The following is a 23,291-nucleotide window of genomic DNA, read 5'->3' on the forward strand; positions in this document are numbered from 1 at the left end:
TCATTTCATCGGATGCATTCAGTGGAAAATACAGTGGGGAGATTTATATACACAGAGAACATGAAACAACGGGTGTTACCATACACACTGTAATGAGAGTGATCGGTAAGGTGAGCTATTACCAGCAGGAGAGCAGGGGAAGGGGGAAGACGACCTTTTGTAGCGATAATCAAGATGGGCCATTTCCAGCAGCTGACAAGAACGTCTGAGGAACAGCGGGGGCGGGGGAAGGAATAAACATGGGGAAACAGTTTTACTTTGTTTAATGACCCATCCGCTCCCAGTCTTTATTCAAGCCTTCCACACAAACTTCCTTGTGGCTGGACTTTACAAAAACTAGACAAGCCATTTACAACACACACTTTGCTTCTGTACAGAAGAAAAAGGACACTAAACTATCTAAACTACTACATGCCACAAGGAGCCACAACAGTGGTTCTCTCAACCCACCCAGCAATATTGTTCATCTATCCAACTATACTCTTAGCTCAGCAGAAGAATCTGACCTATCTCGGGGCTGCTCCTTCTGCCCCTCCACCCCCATGAACATGATACAGTTCTGTGGTGACCTAGAATCCTATTTTCGATGTCTCCGACTGAAGGAATATTTCCAACACACCTCTGAACAACATACTAACCCACAGAGACCTTCCTACCAAGACTACAAAAAGAAGGATTCTAGGTGGACTCCTCCTGAAGGTCAAAACAACAGACTGGACTTCTACATAGAGTGCTTCCGCCGACATGCACGGGCTGAAATTGTGGAAAAGCAGCATCACTTGCCCCATAACCTCAGCCGTGCAGAACACAATGCCATCCACAGCCTCAGAAACAACTCCGACATCATAATCTAAAAGGCTGACAAAGGAGGTGCTGTCGTCATCATGAATAGGTTGGAATATGAACAAGAGGCTGCTAGGCAGCTTTCCAACACCACTTTCTACAAGCCATTACCCTCTGATCCCACTGAGGGTTACCAAAAGAAACTACATCATCTGCTCAAGAAACTCCCTGAAAAAGCACAAGAACAAATCCGCACAGACACACCCCTGGAACCCCGACCTGGGGTATTCTATCTGCTACCCAAGATCCATAAACCTGGAAATCCTGGACGCCCCATCATCTCAGGCATTGGCACACTGACAGCAGGATTGTCTGGCTATGTAAACTCCCTCCTCAGGCCGTACGCTACCAGCACTCCCAGCTATCTTCAATACACCACTGACTTCCTGAGGAAACTACAATCCATAGGTGATCTTCCTGATAACACCATCCTGGCCACTATGGATGTAGAAGCCCTCTACACCAACATTCCACACAAAGATGGACTACAAGCCGTCAGGAACAGTATCCCCGATAATGTCACGGCAAACCTGGTGGCTGAACTTTGTGACTTTGTCCTCACCCATAAGTATTTCACATTTGGGGACAACGTATACCTTTAAATCAGCGGCACTGCTATGGGTACCCGCATGGCCCCACAGTATGTCAACATTTTTATGGCTGACTTAGAACAACGCTTCCTCAGCTCTCATCCCCTAATGCCCCTACTCTACTTGCACTACATTGATGACATCTTCATCATCTGGACCCATGGAAAAGAAGCTCTTGAGGAATTCCACCATGATTTCAACAATTTCCATCCCACCATCAACCTCAGCCTGGACCAGTCCACACAAGAGATCCACTTCCTGGACACTATGGTGCTAATAAGCGATGGTCACAAACACCACCCTATACCGGAAACCTACTGACCGCTATGCCTACCTACATGCCTCCAGCTTTCATTCAGACCACACCACACGATCCATTGTCTACAGCCAAGCTCTATGATACAACTGCATTTGCTCCAACCCCTCAGACAGAGACTAACACCTACAAGAGCTCTATTAAGCATTCTTACAACTATAATACCCACCTGCTGAAGTGAAGAAACAGATTGACAGAGCCAGAAGAGTACCCAGAAGTCACCTACTACAGGACAGGCCCAACAAAGAAAATAACAGAACGCCACTAGCCATCACCTTCAGCCCCCAACTAAAACCTCTCCAACACATCATCAAGGATCTACAACCTATCCTGAAGGATGACCCATCACTCTCACACAACTTGGGAGACAGGCCAGTCCTTGCTTACAGACAGCCCCCTAACCTGAAGCGAATACTCACCAGCAATCACGCACCACACAACAGAACCACGAACCCAGGAACCTATCCTTGCAACAAAGCCCGTTGCCAACTGTGTCCACATATCTATTCAGGGGAAGCCATCATAGGGCCTAATCACATCAGCCACACTATCAGAAGCTCATTCACCTGCACATCTACCAATGTGATATATGCCATCATGTGCCAGCAATGCCCCTCTGCCATGTACACTGGCCAAACTGGACAGTCTCTACGTAAAAGAATCAATGGACACAAATCAGACATCAAGAATTATAACATTCAAAAACCTGTCGGAGAACACTTCAATCTCTTTGGTCACTCGATTACAGACCTAAAAGTGGCAATTCTTCAACAAAAAATCTTTAAAAATAGACTCCAATGAGAGACTGCTGAATTGGAATTAACTTGCAAACTGGATACAATTAACTTAGTCTTGAATAAAGACTGGGAGTGGATGGGTCATTACACAAAGTAAAACTATTTCCCCATGTTTATTCCTTCCTGCCCCCCCCAGCTGTTCCTCAGACATTCTTGTCAACTGCTGAAAATGGCCCGCCTTGATTATCACTACAAAAGGTCCCCCCCCCCCCCCCGGCTCTCCTGCTGGTAATAGCTCACCTTACCTGATCACTCTCGTTACAGTGTGTATGGTAACACCCATTGTTTCACGTTCTCTGTGTATATAAATCTCTCCACTGTATTTTCCACTGAATGCATCTGATGAAGTGAGCCATAGCCCACGAAAGCTTACGCTCAAATAAATTGGTTAGTCTCTAAGGTGCCGCAAGTCCTCCTCTTCTTTTCACAGCTATCTGGCAGTCTCTTATGAAGAGTAGCAGCAGCAATTTAAGTTTAGAGTCTTCATACTGAACAAGAGGTAGACAAAATCAAAGATGTGTCTGAACGTACTTCTATAAATTAGGGCTGTCCGTTAATCGCAGTTAAGTCACGTGATTAACAAAAAAATCAATCGTGATTAATCGCAGTTTTAATTGCACTATTAAACAATAGAATACCAATTGAAAGTTATTAAATATTTATGGATGTTTTTCTACATTTTCAAATATATTGATTTCAATTACAACACAGAATACAAAATGTATAGTGCTCACTTTATATTATTTTTTCTTGCAAATATTTGCACTGTAAAAATGATAAAAAATAGTTTTTTCAGTTCACCTCATGCAAGTACTGTATTGCAATTTCTTTATCATGAAAGTGCAATTTACAAATGTAGATTTTTTTTTTTGTTATATAACTGCACTCAAAAACAAAACAATGCAAAACTTTAGAGCCTACCAGAACACTCAGTCCTACTTCTTGTTTAACTAATTGCTAAGACAAACAAGTTTATTTACATATATGGGAGATAATGCTTCCCACTTCTTATTTATGTCACCACAAAGCGAGCACAGGCGTTCACATGGGACTTTTGTACCTGGCATTGCAAGGTATTTACCTGCCAGATATGCTAAACATTTGTATGCCCCTTCATGTTTCGGACACAATTCCAGAGGACATGCTTCCATGCTGATGATACTCGTTAAAAAAATAATGCTTTAATTAAATTTGTTACTGAACCCCTTGGGGGAGAATTGTATGTCTCCGGCTCTGTTTTACCCACATTCTGCCATATATTTCATGTTATAGTAGTCACGGATGACGACTCATCAGGCTGTTAATTTTAAGAACACTTACGCTGAAGATTTGACAAAAGGCAAAGAAGGTACTCCTGTGAGATTTCTGAAGATAGCTACAGCACTCCAAGGTTTAAGAATCTGAAGAGCCTTCCAAAATCTGAGAGGGATGAGGTGTGAAGCATGCTTTCAGACATCTTAAAAGATCAACACTCTGATAAAGAAACTACAAAACTCGAACCACCAAAAAAGAAAAATCAGCCTTCTGCTGGTGGCATCTGACTCAGATGATGAAAATGAACATGCGTCGGTCCACAGTGCTTGGATGGTTATTGAGCTGAACCTGTCATCAGCATGGACACATGTCCTCTGATATAGTGGGTGAAGCATGAAGGGACATATGAATCTTCAGCACATCGCGCATGTAAATATCTTGCGATGCTGGCTGCAACAGTGCCATGCGAATTCCTGTTCTCACTTTCAGGTGATATTGTGAACAACAAGCAGACAGCATTATTTCCTGCAAATGTAAACAAGCTTGTCTGTCTGAGTGATTGGCTGAACAAGAAATAGGACTGAGTAGACTAATAGGCTCTAAAGTTTTACATTGTTTTATGTTTGAATGCAGTTATTTTTTGTACATAATTCTACATTTGTAAGTTCAACTTTCATCATAAAGAGATTGCACTACAGTACTTGATTAGATGAACTGAAAAATACTTTTTGCAGTGCAAATATTTGCAATAAAAAATAAATATAAACTGAACACTATACACTTTGTATTCTGTGTTGTAATTGAAATCAATATATTTGAAAATGTAGAAAAACATCCAAAAATATTGAATACATTTCACTTGGTATTCTATTGCTTAATAGTGCGATTAATCATGATTCGTTTTTTTAATCGCTTGACAGCCCTACTATAAATATAAATAAGTTACACTGAATTGGCAGAGATATGGCTATACCAGAATGGATCTATATTCATATACTTTTGCCTGCCCTCCAGACTCAGAAACCCCACATAGGACAACTGGCGGAAGTGATGTCCTTTACATTCTTACTTTCATGACTGGCAGTTTATCTGTGTTTCATCCAAGAAAGGAGCTCTCACTTACTTGACTGGAATGATTAAACCTTTTCATAGTATATGTTTTCAAAATGTGATGACACTAAGACTTAAAGTTTTTTTTAGTAAAGAAAGAAGAGAAAACTAGTCAGAATTTTTTTAAAAAAGTATTACCAATGCCAGAGATAACACCAAACAGATCTTTGTGGAGGTTGTTATCCGAAGTGTTTCCTGATTTTTGTGGTGTTACTAAAGGATTTGCAGCTGGCATACTAAGTGGTTCATCTTTTGCACTCTGTTCAGAAAATAAAAACAAATTATTATAAATGTACATTTTGTGACATTCCAAAATTAGTGTGTGCGCACATTACATCTCTCTCTCTCCCTCTCCGCAGGAATGTGATATCAAATGTTTTTAAAAGTCAAGGGTGACATTAAAGTATATGCCACAACACAATGAAACAAACATGGGATACTGAACGTTACCTCTAACATGTCAATATGTTTACTTCAATACTGCACACAGTTGGGTATATACTTTTTAGAATGACTTTATTTAGACTTGCCTTACTTTTGTTTACAACATCCAGAAATTTCTCCTTCTCCTGAAAACGTATTGTGAACGTCTCTTTTTTGTTTCACTTGGTAATTTTTATGTCATTGACTGAATTAGGTAATAAAAGAGTCCATCGACATGGGCTGTCTGCTGAGTACCAACAAAGACTCCTGTCTTTGTCTTCATTTTAACAACTACAGCCCCAGTCCTCCTAATATTTATGTATGTGATTAACTTTATGTATTTGAGTAGCCCCATTGACTTCAAGCATGTTAAATACATGCATTAATGCTAGCGGGATCAGGGTCTATAATAGCAAAAATGCAAGCTGTTGATGTAGTTAGCAGGACAGCTCAAACACTAATGACCAATTTCTGAATAAAAAAGTAGAGAAGCAAATTTTTTTTTGTTGTAAATACTTTTTTTGAAAAGAAAAATGTCTATATGATCATGATTTGGGGTCATTTTCATGATTTCCATGCCTTCTGTGAAATCGTCATTTACATAGGGCCCTAATCATAATGCATATGCAAAAGAGGGCCTAATTAAGCTAGCAAAGACAACCATAATTCTGGAATTATCTAATTTCAAAGTTTGACTTTGTAACCTTAATGTTCTTTTAACTTTTTTTGTGTGCAGCTGTAAATAGGCAATTGATTTCTTTTAAAAAAAGAAATGAACATATACATACTGAACCCAATGCTGCATTTCCCGTGCACCTAAAATTCTAATAAACTTTTATGGAAATTTGGAGTGAGCAAAATACAGGAATATGACCACTGTGGTCTATAAAAAACAAACAAACCAATACCATTTCTTTGTCCTTCTGACATAAATGAGGTGGGGACATGGCTTGAGGTCTCTTCTGCTCTGGCTATCCTTGGTGGCATAACAGTCGCTACGGGGCCATTACAAGCTTATTTTAGATAGAGCAGCCATAAGGCTGGTCTAATTTATGGTCAGGACTGAGCTAGCCTGCTACAGACCCCAGGATATATGAAATACAATGGTGATTTAAGTGCACCTTGGTTGGACCCAAGGATCTAGTCCATGGCATTCAGCTTGCCATATGCACATTATTGAATATATTCTGCTAAAAATAACTCAGAATGTCAAATAATAAAGAGGCTCACTTACGCTGCTGGACGGATTAACAGGAAAAGGTGACACGTCCTTGACATTAATTCGCTGGACATTTTCTAGCAGCAGTCCAAACACTGGCAGATACAAAGTGGCTATTCTTGCTTGATGGCTCTGAACAAAGATTCACGGTTCTTGTTAACAAACAAATAATGAAACCAGTGATTTAAAAAACAAACAAACAAACAAAAACAACCCATCAATGTGAATGTTTCTTCTACCGTTCTTCCCCTAATTACAGAACCCAATATTCAGCAATAGGAAAGATATGCTAAATCAGGGTCTAGGATAGAGGTCCCCAAACTGTGGGGCACACAGCCAAGGGGGGCATGGAGGAACTTCCAGGGGCCATGGCAGGGCCCGGGCCAGTCCCCACAGAGGGCAAGGAAGGAGTGCCACCCAGCCCTGCTCCAGTCCCACCCCCAGCCATGTTCCTGGCTCCTGGCCCTGGGCTTGGCCCCGTCCTCAGCCTTGGTGCGCTCCAATCCGGGCCCCGCCCCTGTCCCCAGCCTTGGCTGCTGCTCCATTCCCCGCCTGGGGCCAAGGCTGGGGCCGGGGCCGGGAGCAGAGCCTCTCCTGGCCGCAGGCCTGGCTGCCGGCCCCCACCGCAGCCTAGCTACAGCTCTGCTCCCGTCCCTGCCCACAGCCGTGGCCCTGCTCCCATCCCCAGCCCCCTGTCTGCATCCCTCCCTGACCCCCTGAGCCATGGCCTCGCTCCCAGCCCTGGCTCTGGGGTGGTGTGCACAGGGGTAAGGGGAGGCACAACCCTCAAAAGTTTGGGGACTGCTGGTCTAGAACATGTATTCATTAGCATACAGATATACAATGGTGACCACTAAATATTTATTATTCAACAATGAATACTGCAACTAAAATTTATAGGTCAAGGAATTTGTTCTTTACTATTTCAACATGCCACTGGAGAACAAAATGATACGTGCTTGAAACTAAATACACAGGAAGGGTCAAAATTAAAACGATGCAAATTTAAGAAGTCCATCAGAACTGCAATTACAAAATCATGGATGCTTCACCCAGTGGCAGATTAATGATTTTGCTGCCCCTAGGCCCAGAAATAATTGCCCCCACCCAGCAGCTCCCCCACCCCAGCTCACCTCCACCTCCTCCCCTAAGCACGCCACCGGGTCCTGCTTCTCCCTGCCCCCTGCCAGTGCTTGTGCACAAAACAGCTTTGTGAAGGAGGTGGGAAAGAGGGGGGGAACGCGGCGCACTCAGGAGAGGAGGCGGGACTGGGGTGGGGATTGAGGAAGGGGACCAATAGGGGCAGGGAGGGGGCAGGGAATGGGGGCAGGGAAGGGGTGGAGTTGGGGTGGGGATGGAGGGCGTGAACCGGCACTTGGGGAAGCAGTCTCTGGCTGCTATTATAAATATGCCGCCCCTGCAAATTTGTCGGCCTAGGCGTTAATATGCCGCTGGCTTCACCACAACACAAGGCCCTCCAAATTTAGAAAACACCAGGAAACTCCAAAGTCATCCAATGTCTACTACAACTGGCAATTCCACTTTACGTTAACTAGTTGTCCTTCTAATAGATCATGGAACGACTAGCCAAAATTAGTTGAATATTAATAATGGTTAATAGTAATTACAAATAAATAAGTTAAAAAGCAATTTTGAGCAAATAAGAAAATCTGACTACATTTGTCTACATTGTAATTTGCTTAAATGTAACGTGCAGTTATTTTAATAAGTATATTTTTACCATAATTAAAAAATGAAAACACAAATCAGTTTTCAGAACCCAATGTTTGTATCAATATCTATCAGCTATATACTAACTATATCACTGTAGATACACTTATTTTCTGTTGATACTTCATTTGCAAATTAACAGTATTTTCCCAACCATAAAACCTGAAAATGTATATACCTAAACTTTTTAATTTCCTAATTGTTGAAGTGCAGTAATCTTACCCTGGAAGCATATCTGTCATCAAAAGAATGCTTTATCATCAAATTCTTGAGCACACTAATTGCAATCTGCCGGATGTCTCTGAATTCTTGTAATGCATTTCCCACCTCCCGCAGGAGCAGTCCCACTAAGAAGTGATTCTTGCAAAATTCATCTGTTAATGAATAGTCGAGCTGGAGGTCTGAAAGTAGAGTATAAGCTGTAGTTTAGGAGGGTGCAATTAATTTGCCAATTAACATAAGCATGGACTTCCCCCTTTGTTCATGCTTAGTTGCAAAAACAGTTTAGACGTGGCTTGTTCAAAAACCCACTTTGCCTCAAAACTGTGTGGCTTTGTCAGGCAGACATGTGTTCATTCAACATGTAGGTATTAGACAGTTAGTGAAATACAAAACTACCATAGCTTTAAGTATAATTTTATGAAAACTAGTAACAATGAACATTCAGAGTAAAAAACGGTTACCTACCTTCTCATAACTGTTTTTCTTTGAGATGTGTTGCTCATGTCTGTTCCAAGTAGGTGTGTGCATGCCGCATGCACAGTCGTCGGTACCTGTCGGGCTGGCTATGGAGCCTCCTGCAGTCATGCCTTCATGGTGGTGTATATATGCCCCTGACGACACGCAACATCCTCAGTTCCTTCTTACCGGAGTACTCCAACAGAGGGGTAGGCGGGTGAGTCTTGGACAGATCTACTAAAGACCTCCTTGCACTGCTGATATTTGACAAGCGAAACTTCAGCTTGTCATTAATCAAGTTTAATGACATTAATCAACCGTTCTGACCTTCCAGCTTGCCATGTTCGCCCTGCACCACAACTTCCAGTTCAGAGCCATGATCAGCTCTGTCATCTAACCCGGTGCTGACCTCCCTGCTGGCCTGGGTGCTGCAGGGTGGTATGCAGTCCCTGGGTGGTAAAGCAGCCGACCCTCCAAGGCGACGGACCATGAACATCTGGAGATAGACCACTGGGCCTGATGGTACACCCATGGGGACCAGAAGGGCCATTGTGCTGGAACCTGCCACTGCACTGGCCAAGGCATCATGGCAAGGACCTGTCCCACATCCTGCCTATGATGGTGCTGCTCCGACCAGTGCTGGCTGTGTCTGGAGATGTAGGACTCCACTTCTGAGTCCGAAGACTGAGATTCCAAACACGGAAACCACAGAGGTACCGAGGAGAAGGTGACTGGTCCTGCCACATGGCCGGTTTGCCTCTAGATGGCACTGCACTACAATGCGGTAACGGAGGTCTTAGAGCCGGTGCGCCCTCTCTTCTGGCGGGGAACTGTGGTGTCATGAAGGCTATCAGGTCCCTGGCTGCCTCAAAGGTGTATGGAGTGGAGGAAAGGTCCAGTTGCGCCACATGGCATTACCTGACGGGGACTCCACGGGCACTAGACCCCTCTGTGGGGTTTAAGTCACCGGTGCTGCCCCTTGCGGTGCATGTGCTGAGTGCCCCAGCACGCGACACACTTCACTAGTGTTTTGATGCCCGGACCATCTTGTTCCAGGCGAGCACCCCTGTCCGTTTTCTTGTGCCTCTTGCCAGGCACCGGCAAGTGGGAGTGTGCTGGGCTGGCGGAGTGAGCTTCGTTGCTGGAGAATAGCGGTGCTGAGGGGTATTGGGTACAGAATCTTTCCTTTGCACCGTAGTCTCTCTAAGTGAGGCCAGCGCACTCTGCACTGAAGTCCTGGGTGCTGGATACAAGTGGCCTGGGGCCGGCTGGGGACGAAGAGCTGCTTCCATGAGCAGTTGCTTCAGTCTGAAGTCCCTCTCCTTTTCGATCCTAGGGTGAAAACCTCTGCAGATCCTGCAGCGATCCGTCTGATGGGTTTCGCCTAGGCACTTTAAACAGGAATTGTGTGGATTGCCTTTTGGCATGGGTTTGTGGCAGGACCCACACGGCTTCAAATTTGGGGTCCAACGCATGCCCTGGTCCCGGGGAAGGGAATCGAGGTGGGGGCGGGGGGAGAACCCCCAACAAAAACTTACTAAATAATCTAAAGTACTACACAAACACTAACTCTAATCCAGCTATTTACAGAAATTGAACAAGAGAGTCCACTGGGGGAAGGGCTTGCGGAGGCTAAAGAAAGAACGTAGCTCCAGCAACCGTCATGGGCAGTAAGAAGGGACTGAAGAGGCAGTAGGTCAGCAGGGTCCTATATACACCGCCATGAAGGCACAACTCCAGGGGTCTCCACAGCCGACCTAACGGGTCCCAATAGGGGAAAAGCCTTCCGATGACTGTGCACATGGCGTGTACACACCTACTTGGAATGGACATGAGCAACACATCTCAAAGAAGAAAGTATTTTAGGTTAATTCACTTGGGCAAAAATTTCTGACCTTGAACAGCTAAAATTAGACTCCTAAACCAGTATTTAGGCACTAATATACAGAGGTGCTGAGCACCTACTTTCTTCAACAGCAATTGTAGATGCTGAACACCTCTGAATAATGAGAGTGCTTAAGTGTCTAACTCCATTCCCGTAACTGGATCCGTGTGAGTGAGCTCTTGTGCCTACATGGACCCACTTTCAGGACTGGGTCTTAAATATAGATTATGGGATTTAATTTTAGACATTCGTGTTTTAAAAATTTGTGCCTGAGTGAACTGCATATTTCACACCAGGGATTTATTAGGCATACTAATAAAGGAGTTACTGGTAAGGATATATAGTTTATTTACTGATATTTTTCAAGGAAATCAAAATACTTCAGCAATTTTTTAGCAGATATTGAAAACACTTATGAATGAAACAATGAAGTAAGGAAATGGTATCAAGTAGGCAAATAAAGTCTTCTAAATTAAACAATTTTTTCTTCTCAGTTTCTCAACATGAATATAAATAATTACTAAGCATATTTGAAAAAGGATTCAGTTAACATATGGTATATTATAATATACATGCATTATATTATTCTCTGGAATTGTTCACATCCATGAAATAGAAGTTTAAGAATAATTTACATAAGTATCTTTGCACATTAAGTATTGTGTTTTAAAGATGTAGCTGCATATAAAGTAATGATTGGTTTAAAACGAAAACTCCCACCATAATAATAAAAACACTGCATTTGTACTTACTTACATAAAATACCTCTAGCAATACGTGGAATGAAAATTAAAATCTATGCTATACTGAGGTATAAAGAAACACCAAATAAAGTCAAGCAATGCTTAAAATTTAAAAGTGTATTTTTCAAATGAGAATAAAATAATCCTATAGCTATCTAATTTATGCAGTGAGTGCAGAAAGAGCTTCTCTAAGATGTGATATGTTTTGAAAGTTTTATTTATGAGCATGCACATCAATTTATCAGGTTTTACGTCATTGATCTCCTCCAAGATTTCTCAGGTTTACTGTTATTGTTCTGCATCTAGTCTCTTTATAAACCCTGCACAATGCTTAATATTTGTTTTTTTCCTAACTGATATTTTTGCCATTTAGTTAACTATGATAACTATCACCCTGTTTTACTTTAAGAATTAATATGGACGAGTAATATCTGTTTAATCAGCAGAGAGGTACGGTTAGACCTGCAAGCCAGCCACTGGGGAAGCAGAACAAAACAGGCAGGCACTTTAGGGAACAGAGCATTCCCCTAATGTAGGGAATCACCAGGTCTGGTACTGTACCCAAGCTGCAAAAAGCTGAAGACACATCGTAATGGATCTTTGGACCTTAGCAATGTGAAGAATTAAGAGAAAACCACTGCAGGCAGAACTTCATCAAAGCTGGGAGCCCTGTAAGAAGGCTGCTGCCCCAATTTTTTAATGTGACGTTCTTAAAGAGAGCCTACTTCACTTCTCTTACAGCCCCAGCTGAATCATAGGAACAAAAAAGGTATGACTGGTGCCCTGTTCTATACAGGAAATGGGAACTCCCCCAGCTCCACCCCTCTGCATTCCTCAACATAAGGAAAAGGACAAAACTAGGGTCATCCTCCCCACATAGAACAGAGCACTAGCAAGCATGTTTACTCATTTCTGCAACTGCTTGGGTCTATGAAAGCACAACGTTTTGGCAAATTCTCCTCAGGGATGCCATTAAAGAGGAGAGGAGCAAAACTAAAAGGACAGATCTATTACAGGCCTCCTTGCACTGCTGATATTTGACATCTGCTGTCTGTCTGTTAGTGCCTTTTTACATCTGCAACTTCAGCAGAACTATGTAAGCAACAGCCTAGAACTCTCCTGCAGCAGCAGCATTTTATCCAATGAGTGTTGTCGTCCAAGGCATTCCTGAGGGCTAGGACGAGGCAAGTGCAGGACATGGAGCACCCTGTGGCCCACAAGGAGCATGACATCACCTGCAGTTACCTCACTCTGAATCCCAAATCTTAAATCACCCTGAAGTGCTTCCCATTAGCAAAATTATGTTTTATCAAGCCAATAAGGTATGATACTGTACATTGGTTGCAAAAAAGTTAAACTGTCAAGAATCCGTGCATTAGATAGGGCTTCTTAGAAGCTAAGGAGCTTGATGCACTATTTAAATAGTATTAAACTGTTTTGGTTACTTCTGACAGCACCTCTTTCTTCATGTGATCCTTGATGACAGTTTAGAACATTTGAGTTACTCAAGTTAAGTCTGTTTTTATACACACAACTGGATGGACATTATTATTAAGTACATATCTTTTCTCTTTTACAAATCAGGGAAAATGATAAGATATTTATTGCAAAACAGAACGTACAAATGTGAAGAAAGTGAAAAATTTTATAGAAGAGGCTCACTTAAAGTTCATTCCAGTTTTATAGGTACTACTGGTATCCCCTCTTAAGGGGATAGTTCTACTGATATCCCCTCTTAAGTATCGCTAATATAACTAGAACCAGTAACGTGTTAAGGCCTCGGTTCTACAACTGGATAAGAGTGGGTGGACCACTGTGTCTGCACAGAGCCTACTGTCTTCCATGGGGATCCACTCATACAGATGCAGTGTAAGGATTGGGGCTTAAAACTAGAATGTGGTATGTCCAGTGTATATACAATAATAGTTCATCATTAGAATGATGAATGTTGTAAAGCAGCAAAGGACTTTTAAGGTAGCTAATCTAAGGTATTCACGTCAAACGGTACACTCATGCATTTTTATTCCCTACTAGACCTACTGTTTTTCCAAAACATCACTACGTTTGAAGTTCTAAATTCTTCTTGGTGAGCTGGTTTACTATAAATCCAAGTTAATAATATAATCTAGTAGTGTCTCCATGAGCCACAAATGGAATAGTTGCAGATTACTTATTTTGGCACAAAGCTGTATTGCTTTTAAATTAGAAAAGTAAGAAATAGAAAAAAGTAAAGAAGAGCAAACATCCCACCCCACATCTACTGACAGGAGTGTCATAGGACTCCACAGTTGGTAAAAGAAAATCTATATTCATAAAATGGAAACAAATTGGAACACACAAAACCAATAAGCTATATGTAATTAATATCTTATTGTTATTAAGCAAAGTAGGAAATATTAGAGGGAAAATCAAAGATATACCTCTGGCACAGTGTCTTTGGCTAATGCTGTATTATATTACCTAGATACTTTCAGTGCAATGCTTCACTAACAAACTACTACTTTGGGATTTAATAGAAAAAAGAATTACAACACAAGGCTTCCATTTAAAAATTTCACAACTCCCAAGTTTCAGAGTAGCAGCCGTGTTAGTCTGTATCCGCAAAAAGAAAAGGAGTACTTGTGGCACCTTAGAGACTAACCAATTTATTTGAGCATGAGCTTTCGTGAGCTACAGCTCACTTCATCGGATGCATGCTCACTTCATCGGGCATGCATCCGATGAAGTGAGCTGTAGCTCACGAAAGCTTATGCTCAAATAAATGTGTTAAATCTAAGGTGCCACAAATACTCCTGTTTTTTTTACAACTTCCAAGAAATACTAATGGTGTCTTTAGGTAACATTTTCCTTCAAATAGACTGTCCTTTCTAAAATTTTAACATTTATATAGTTAAAAATGTAGATTTACCTTGATATCTCTGAATTCTGCCTTTTCCAAATGGCATAGGTAGATTCAAAGGGATGTAGTGTTCATGGTTACACACCACTCGAAGAAATTCAAATTTGAATTCAAAAAGGGTCTGCAAAAATATATCAGATGTAAATTACACAATTTAATAATTTAGTAATTTTCTGGTAGCATAGCTAAAAAGGAAACAGATTTCTTAACACTAGTGATTTCTCTCTCCTTTACAAATCTACAATCCTAGGGACTACATGGGTCATCATGCCATGCAGAGCCCTTGGCCATTATCTTTGAAAACTCGTGGCGAACGGGGGAAGTCCCGGATGACTGGAAAAAGGCTAATGTAGTGCCAATCTTTAAAAAAGGGAAGAAGGAGGATCCTGGGAACTACAGGCCAGTCAGCCTCACCTCAGTCCCTGGAAAAATCATGGAGCAGGTCCTCAAAGAATCAATCCTGAAGCACTTACATGAGAGGAAAGTGATCAGGAACAGTCAGCATGGGTTCACCAAGGGAAGGTCATGCCTGACTAATCTAATCGCCTTTTATGATGAGATTACTGGTTCTGTGGATGAAGGGAAAGCAGTGGATGTATTGTTTCTTGACTTTAGCAAAGCTTTTGACACGGTCTCCCACAGTATTCTTGTCAGCAAGTTAAGGAAGTATGGGCTGGATGAATGCACTATAAGGTGGGTAGAAAGCTGGCTAGATTGTCGGGCTCAACGGGTAGTGATCAATGGCTCCATGTCTAGTTGGCAGCCGGTGTCAAGTGGTGTGCCCCAGGGGTCGGTCCTGGGGCCGGTTTTGTTCAATATCTTCATAAATGATCTGGAGGATGGTGTGGATTGCACTCTCAGCAAATTTGCGGATGATACTAAACTGGGAGGAGTGGTAGATACGCTGGAGGGGAGGGATAGGATACAGAAGGACCTAGACAAATTGGAGGATTGGGCCAAAAGAAATCTGATGAGGTTCAATAAGGATAAGTGCAGGGTCCTGCACTTAGGATGGAAGAATCCAATGCACCGCTACAGACTAGGGACCGAATGGCTAGGCAGCAGTTCTGCGCAAAAGGACCTAGGGGTGACAGTGGACGAGAAGCTGGATATGAGTCAACAGTGTGCCCTTGTTGCCAAGAAGGCCAATGGCATTTTGGGATGTATAAGTAGGGGCATAGCGAGCAGATCGAGGGACGTGATCGTTCCCCTCTATTCGACACTGGTGAGGCCTCATCTGGAGTACTGTGTCCAGTTTTGGGCCCCACACTACAAGAAGGATGTGGATAAATTGGAGAGAGTCCAGCGAAGGGCAACAAAAATGATTAGGGGTCTAGAGCACATGACTTATGAAGAGAGGCTGAGGGAGCTGGGGTTGTTTAGTCTGCAGAAGAGAAGAATGAGGGGGGATTTGATAGCTGCTTTCAACTACCTGAAAGGGGGTTCCAAAGAGGATGGCTCTAGACTGTTCTCAATGGTAGCAGATGACAGAACGAGGAGTAATGGTCTCAAGTTGCAATGTGGGAGGTTTAGATTGGATATTAGGAAAAACTTTTTCACTAAGAGGGTGGTGAAACACTGGAATGCGTTACCTAGGGAGGTGGTAGAATCTCCTTCCTTAGAGGTTTTTAAGGTCAGGCTTGACAAAGCCCTGGCTGGGATGATTTAACTGGGAATTGGTCCTGCTTCGAGCAGGGGGTTGGACTAGATGACCTTCTGGGGTCCCTTCCAACCCTGATATTCTATGATTCTATGACCCAGGAGAGCTTTTTAGTACAATACAGCATTTGAAAGCCAGATCTAATTCTGTGTTACATTTTCTACTTTTATCAAGTCTATGTTGTGTGGCATGCAAGATTTGAGAGTTGTTTGAGAGTTGCTTGATTGCATGGCACATGCAGTTAGAAGGGTTGTCGATTTGTAGTAACATCTTAGACATCAGAGGGCTCGCTTTCAATTATTGTCAGTTTGTTCCTTGAGACTTTCATGGTCTTGCACAAAGTGCTCATTGATGATGTTTCATCCATTTTCCAGCTAGGGATGCTAAAGAATTGTACCAGTTCACACTCTTCCTCTTTGAAGATGACACAGCCAATCTCAATGTTCTGAGAGGCAAAAATGCCAAAGGTGTCTTGAAGGCAAAAAGTAACACAGCGATTGCACAGGAATGGGAGACTAATCTGAAAAATGCCTGAATATAACTTAAGAGCACTCTGGGATCTCAACACATAATTTGCTACATAGGTGTACCAAAAAGAGAAACACATTTTTAAGTTATTAAAGGAGTGGAGTACCTTTGGATCCCCTGGAGCAAAGCAGCTGATGTAGTTATTGATTTGCTTGAACACGAAACCCCGATCCATAAAAGAGAAACATCTCTGAAAAAGATAAAATATAAACCATTCTAAAGCAGTTCCAGATGCAGTGTTCACTAAATTAGGTATCCATCTTTTAAAAGTTTATCTTCCAAGAATATTTTTAACATATAATTTGAATATAAATGCTATTAAAAGCAAGCATTGTACAGTAGAAAGCTACTTCATTTTAAAAGGAAAATTTGACAAAGAGACCTAACTTGGCTTCCATTTTATGGAGCAACCGTTGATACTCAAAAAAAGCAAAAACACAATCAGTCCAGGTTTTGAAACATGGCCCACAGAGTAGAGGTAGGAAAAGCTTTTAATTACAGAATTACCCCTTTCACTCTAAAATGTGTAAAACTGTTACTTAAATGAACAAAATCTTTTTTTTTTTTTTTTTTGACAGTAATGAATCAAAAGCTCTATGAATAGGGACCAATGTCTTCATCTATGTTTGTGTAGTGCCTAGAATGGGGCCCAATCTTGACTGGGGCTGTAGCTGAGACTGTAATACAAACAATACATAATTTAGATGATCCCGGGTTAATAGGGCATCACCATTAACAGTAAAGCTATTAACAAAAAGCAAAACACCAAATTTTCAAAGAGATGATTTGGTGTTGCAACCCTAAAACTGACAATATGCCTAATTGGGCACACCAATTGTGCTTACATATGTGTTAATATTTTCAGCAGGAGAAATGTGAGTGACAGAACTATAATTCACCTAAATGAGAACATGAAAATAAGCAGGCAGGGTCTGGGATATAATTTGTTTAGTCATGCATGTGCATATTCAACATCATTAGGTGTGCAACTGGGCACCTGAATTGTAGGCAGGTAAATTAAATAAATTATATAAAATCTCTATGTACTTATTTGGTCCATATCACTGTAGTATGTGAGGGCCTCTGTTCTCTACCTCCTCCAAACCCAAACATGAGGTTATGTCTGATTTTGAAGTCCCTTTGAAAAGGATTCAAAAACATTTAACATTTCTTTTCCAAAGTTAAAAAAATAATAAAATAAATAAAAGGACCACAAATGAGATTCTAACCAATTGTGACAAAACACATAACAGAACAATGATAAAATAGACACAATGGAAGTTTTTGAATATAGTAAAATCATACTTAAACAAGTTAGGATTCAAACAACACAGAGGGAGAAAGGCCTTTTGAATCAGATACAAGTGAATTCCATGCAGCCAAGGACAAACAATCTAACCAGATAAAAGGGTAGGTGTATAGAGCTTTATGGAATCTCACCCACACTTTTTTAGTGCTCATAGTTTTAAGGTAACAAACCTTAGTTACAACACTGATGCATATTCCCATAAAATTAATGGAACACTGTTCTTATTGAAATAACCCCAAATTGAAATAAATTGTGAGTAAGAAAGGGACTCCAAGGAAAACAAAGGCTCTTTTCAAATAAACAAGATATTGACCTCAGCATCATTAGTTTTGTCTGCCTTTTTTGTTTTGCTTTTTGTTAGAGCTTACTCATTGAATAAAAGAAGAAGAGCTATTGGGATCCTGACTACATAGTGCAAACGCAGGTGCATTATTCACAGTGCATAAAGTTAAGCTTATGCTTAAATCTTTGTAGGATTGGGGAAATAACTGGATGGCACAACCATGAAGGAATAAAAATTGCAATAAGCAAGGAAGTATGCAATTGCTAGCACAAAAATAAAACCTGCATTTTTTATAATATATTCTATACCCTGTTTTGCTTAGACAGTCTTATTTCTAATTGCAATGAGTACTTAACCTGTTGTTTTATACATCTCTGTTTGCACTTACAAAAGCATGCTTAAAATGCCTGTGACAGAGTGCAAAGTGAACAAAGCCTGCACTCTGGTCACTTAGATGTTAATTAGTTCCCCTTGAGAAAGCTGATGGAGGGAGGGTAAACAGACAATCAGGCTTGCCAGATGGATGGAATAAGAAGCCAATTAGCCCATTAGTCCAAAACTGATAGCGAGAGAGGGGATTAGGACTAGTTGAACTCAGTTACATGGAGGCCTCAGGGGAGGGAGACCTCTGTTCCCCTCAGGTTCTAGGGAGAGTGTCAAAAAGGCACAGTAGTAAATAGATGGTTGCATGGGGATTGTTGTGGAAATGGTGGATGGAACTTGAAATAAAAGGGTTCGGAGAAGGCATATCCACTGGAGTTCATGCAGTTTCTGAGAGGAAGAAGGTGGGAGAAGAGCCATGCCCCATTACAATGCCTTATACATACATGCTGCTGCGTGAGACCTTGCTAAGTGAAAATCCAAGAAAACTAAAATTACTGCAAATAATAAGCCTAGAGCCTATATTATTGTGGGTACCTACCTTTATAAAGACAGCAAGACTATGATTTGCATTTTTTGAAGCCTCTGGATTGTCTCTGTACTTCTGAGTGATGTGTGGCATTAGCATATTAACAAATGTTTCTACAGCATGGTGAAAAGAAGCAGGAAATCTCTGGTTTCGTAACAACTGGAAGAATAATTTAAAATACACATTTAGAATTTTAAATTTCCGAAGTAACCTTGCATATGGCAGACAATGATTTGCTATAGGTAAAGCTATTTCTCAAGTTCATTTAGGAAAGGAGAAAAGGGAGAAAACAACAGCTAAAATTAAAATTATGAAATACTCTAGTTCTGATGAAAAAATAAAAGTTATGAAAAATTCAGAAGCTTTTTGCAAACTTTTCTGGACTATGAAAAAGGCGAATTTTGGTTGAGAAAAGTTTTGAATGAAGTATTTTAACCAGCTCTAGTTTCCATCTGCAGAATTATTTAGAATCCAATGTAGAAAGCAATTTTCTTTTATGATGATAAAGTATGTACATGTAAGTACGGAACTTGAAAGCATTAGGTGTTTCATCATAGAAGCACATTGAAATAGCTTTCATGGCAATACCTAAGACAGATTTCCAATTTTAAAGGCATAGTTAAGGGCAGTAATCTAGAAATCAGTTATTCTAATTCTTACTTAAGGTACCTAGCTACACATACCTTAGTTACCTAGTCATTCCCAATAACTCCCTTGACCAAATACATATGTTGCTGTTTTATCAGCTATTTGCCTCAGGAGAAAATGTGGCTATTGTGAAAAAATATCCTCCAATATTGTACCATTTTTTCCTATCATCCTTTTCAACTCAGGCCTCCCCCCTTTGGCTCAACTGTACCTAAGGTATCATCACTGATCATGCACTCTCCTCCCACATCTTCTATAGCTGTATACCTGGGTTATATCATCTCCAAAGTATTTCTCCTTTAATACACTATTTTGACTTTACCTCTGATGAAATTCTCACCTATTTTCTCTTGCGTTGATGTTTGCAATGCCCTGCTCTTTGGCTACCTCAGGTCTCAGCTCTTCAAACTACAGTACACAAAAAATTTTGTTTATAGCTTTTTTCATTCTGGGATCCAGTTCAAAATTGCTTTCCTTGCCTTTAAATAGCTTTCCAACCTACCTAACAGATGTTCTCTCTAGAGCCCTCTTTTTAATCAACTTCCTCTTTTTAATAAGCATCTTTTTCTCTCTGTTTCCTACAATCCTGCCCCTAGTACAAAACCTTTCTCTGAAGCTTCCTGCCATGAGAACATAACACAAGAATGGCCATACTGGGTCAGACCAATGGTTCATCCAGTCCAATATCCTGTCTTCCAACAATGGCCAGTGCCAGATGCTTCAGAGTTGATGAACAGAAAAGGACAGTTATCCAGTCACACCATCTGACGGTCAGATGTTTAGGAACACTCAGAGCATGGGGTTGCGTCCCTGACCATCTTGGCTAATAGCCATTAATGGACCTATTCTCCACAAACATTTCTAATTTTTCTTTGAACCTAGTTATACTTTTGGCCTTCACAACATCCCTGGCAAAGAGTTCCACAGGTTGACTGTACATTGTGTGAATAAGTACTTCCTGATGGTTGTTTTAAAACTGCCTATTAATTTTATTGAGTGAACCCTGGTTCTTGTGTTATGTGAAGGAGTAAATATTCACTTTCTCCACACCTTTCATTATTTTAGAGACCTCTATTCTATCCCTCCTTAGACATCTCTTTTCTACGCTGAATAGTTCCAGTCTTTTCAATCTCTCCTCAGATGGAAGTTGCTCTATACACCTAAATTTTTGTTGCCCTTCTCTGTACCTTTTCCACTTCTAATCTATCTTTTTTGAGATGTGGTGAGCAGAACTGCATGCAGTATTCAAGGTGTGGATATACCATGGATTTATATAGTGAAACTGCCTTCTTGTATCAGTCCACAACTCAGACTTCAATTTCTTTAAACATTTAGTCTTAAACACAAGTCCTTTGTCTGTTGTCTTAGCATTTTAGAATCATAGAATCTTAGGACTAGAGGGGACCTCAAGAGGTCATCTAGTCCAGTCACCTGCACTCAAGGCAGGACTAAGTATTATCTAGACCATCTCTGACAAGTGTTTGTCTAATCTGCTCTTAAAAATCTCCAATGACGGAGATTCCACCACTTCCCTGGGCAATTTATTCAAGTGTTTAACCAACCTGACAGGAAGTTTTTCCTAATGTCCAACCTAAACCTCCCTTGCTGCAATTTAAGCCCATTGCGTCTTCTCCTCAACTTCTGAGGATAGGACAACATTTTTTTTCCCCTTCTCCGTGTCACAACCTTTTAAGTACTTGAAAACTATTATGTCCCCTCTGTCTTCTCTTCTCCAGACTAAACAAAGCCAATTTTTTCAATCTTTCCTCATACGTCATGTAGACCTTTAATCATTTTTGTTGCTCTTCTCTGGACTTCCTCCAAATTGTCCACATCTTTCCTGAAATGTGGCACCCAGAACTGGACACAAGACTTGAGCTGAGGCCTAACCAGCACAGAGTAGAGCATAAGAATTACTTTGTGTGTCTTGCTCACAACACTCCGGCTAATACATTCCATTAGGCCCGGCAACTGGGGGGAGGGAGGGAAGCAAAGGGGGCAATTGCCCAGGGGCCTGGGCAATTTAAAATGGCCTGGGGGCCCTGGCCGCTGCTGCCAGTGGTAGCGCAGCAGGGCTAAGGCAGGCTTCCTGCCCTCCCTCACTCCGCACTGCTCCCGGAAGTGGCCGGCACGCCCCTGAGGCCCTTGGAGAGGGGGTCTCAGTGCACTGTCCCCGCCCCAACTCCGCAGCTCCCGTTGGCTGGGAACTGTGGCCAACGGGAGCTGAGGGAGCGGTGCCTGTTGGCAGTAGCACACGGAGACCCCTTGGGCCCCCCGCCTAGGATCTGCTGCCAGAGGAGTGTGCCAGTTGTTTTCGGGAGCTGACCGAGGTAAACCCCGACCCCCTGATCCCTACTGCACCCCATCCCCCTGCCCCAGCCTAGAGCCCACACCATGCACCTAAGCTCCCTCCTAGAGCCTGCACCCCTCACCCCCTCCCACACCCAAACTCCCTCCCAGAACCTGCCCCTCTCCCCTTCCCGCATCCAAACTCCCTCCCAGAGCCCGACCTTGCACCTGCTCCCAAACTCCCTCCCAGATTCCAACCCCCCGCCCACTCTCAAACTACCTCCCAGACCCTGCACCCCCTCCTGCACAGAGCCTGCACCCCCTCCCACACCCCAACCCCCTGCCCCAGCCTGGTGAAAGTGAGTGAGGGTGGGAGAGAGAGAGTAACGGACGGAGGGGAGATAGAGTGAGCAGGGGCGGGGCCTCGGAGAAGGGGAGGGACAGGGGCATGGTCTATGGGAAAGGGTGGGGCAAGGGTCTTTGGGTTTGAGTGATTAAACAGTTGGCAACCCTACCAGGCGGGCATGTGGAAGCACAGCCAGCAGCTCGCTGGGCACCAGCCAGCGCAGACACAGCACAGACCAAATGTCAGGTGGACTGTTCTGCCCTGGGGCCCGGAATTGCTGTCAGCAGGCCTGCATCCCAGAATTATGTTTGCTTTTTTTGCAGCAGTGTTACACTGTTGACTTATATTTAGCTTGTAATCCAGTATGACCCCGTGTTACACTGTTGACTCATTCAGCTTTTGATCCACTATGACTCCGTTTCTGCAGTACTCCCTCCTAGGCAGTCATTTCCCATTTTGTATGTGTGCAACTGATTGTTCCTTCCGGAGTGGAATACTTTGCATTTGTCCTTCTTGAATTTCATCCTATTTACTTCAGACCATTTCTCCAGATCATTTTGAATTTGAATCCTATCCTCCAAAGCACTTCAATTACCTCCCCCCACAGCTTGGTATCATCTGCAAACTTTATAAGTGTACTCTCTATGCCATTATCTAAATCATTGATGCTAAATCTTAATTTCTGTCTTCCTCTATCATTGGTCTTATCACTAGCTACTTTAATATAACCATATAACATCATTATACTTTTGTTTTCTGTAATTTATACATTACATACACAAAGTGTTTGTATAATAATAATATCAAGTTACATGTACTGTACTTGGGCA

General features: G+C 42.0%; 1 protein-coding gene across 14 annotated transcripts in view; it reads right to left on the reverse strand.

Annotated features, from left to right (window-relative positions):
• Positions 1–23,291, reverse strand: part of DOCK9 (dedicator of cytokinesis 9) — a 328,156-nt gene that overhangs the window by 99,022 nt on the left and 205,843 nt on the right. For all 14 annotated transcript variants that reach the window (XM_074962965.1, XM_074962958.1, XM_074962984.1 and 11 more), the window contains exons 28-33: positions 19,191–19,337; positions 16,783–16,866; positions 14,498–14,609; positions 8,506–8,684; positions 6,568–6,684; positions 5,049–5,169 (exon numbers count right to left, since the gene is read on the reverse strand). In XM_074962965.1, the coding sequence (XP_074819066.1) occupies positions 5,049–5,169; positions 6,568–6,684; positions 8,506–8,684; positions 14,498–14,609; positions 16,783–16,866; positions 19,191–19,337 (760 nt within the window). The remainder of the gene's footprint in view (positions 1–5,048; positions 5,170–6,567; positions 6,685–8,505; positions 8,685–14,497; positions 14,610–16,782; positions 16,867–19,190; positions 19,338–23,291) is intronic.

The sequence above is a fragment of the Natator depressus genome, chromosome 1, assembly GCF_965152275.1.
Source record: "Natator depressus isolate rNatDep1 chromosome 1, rNatDep2.hap1, whole genome shotgun sequence".
Taxonomy (NCBI): domain Eukaryota; kingdom Metazoa; phylum Chordata; order Testudines; family Cheloniidae; genus Natator; species Natator depressus.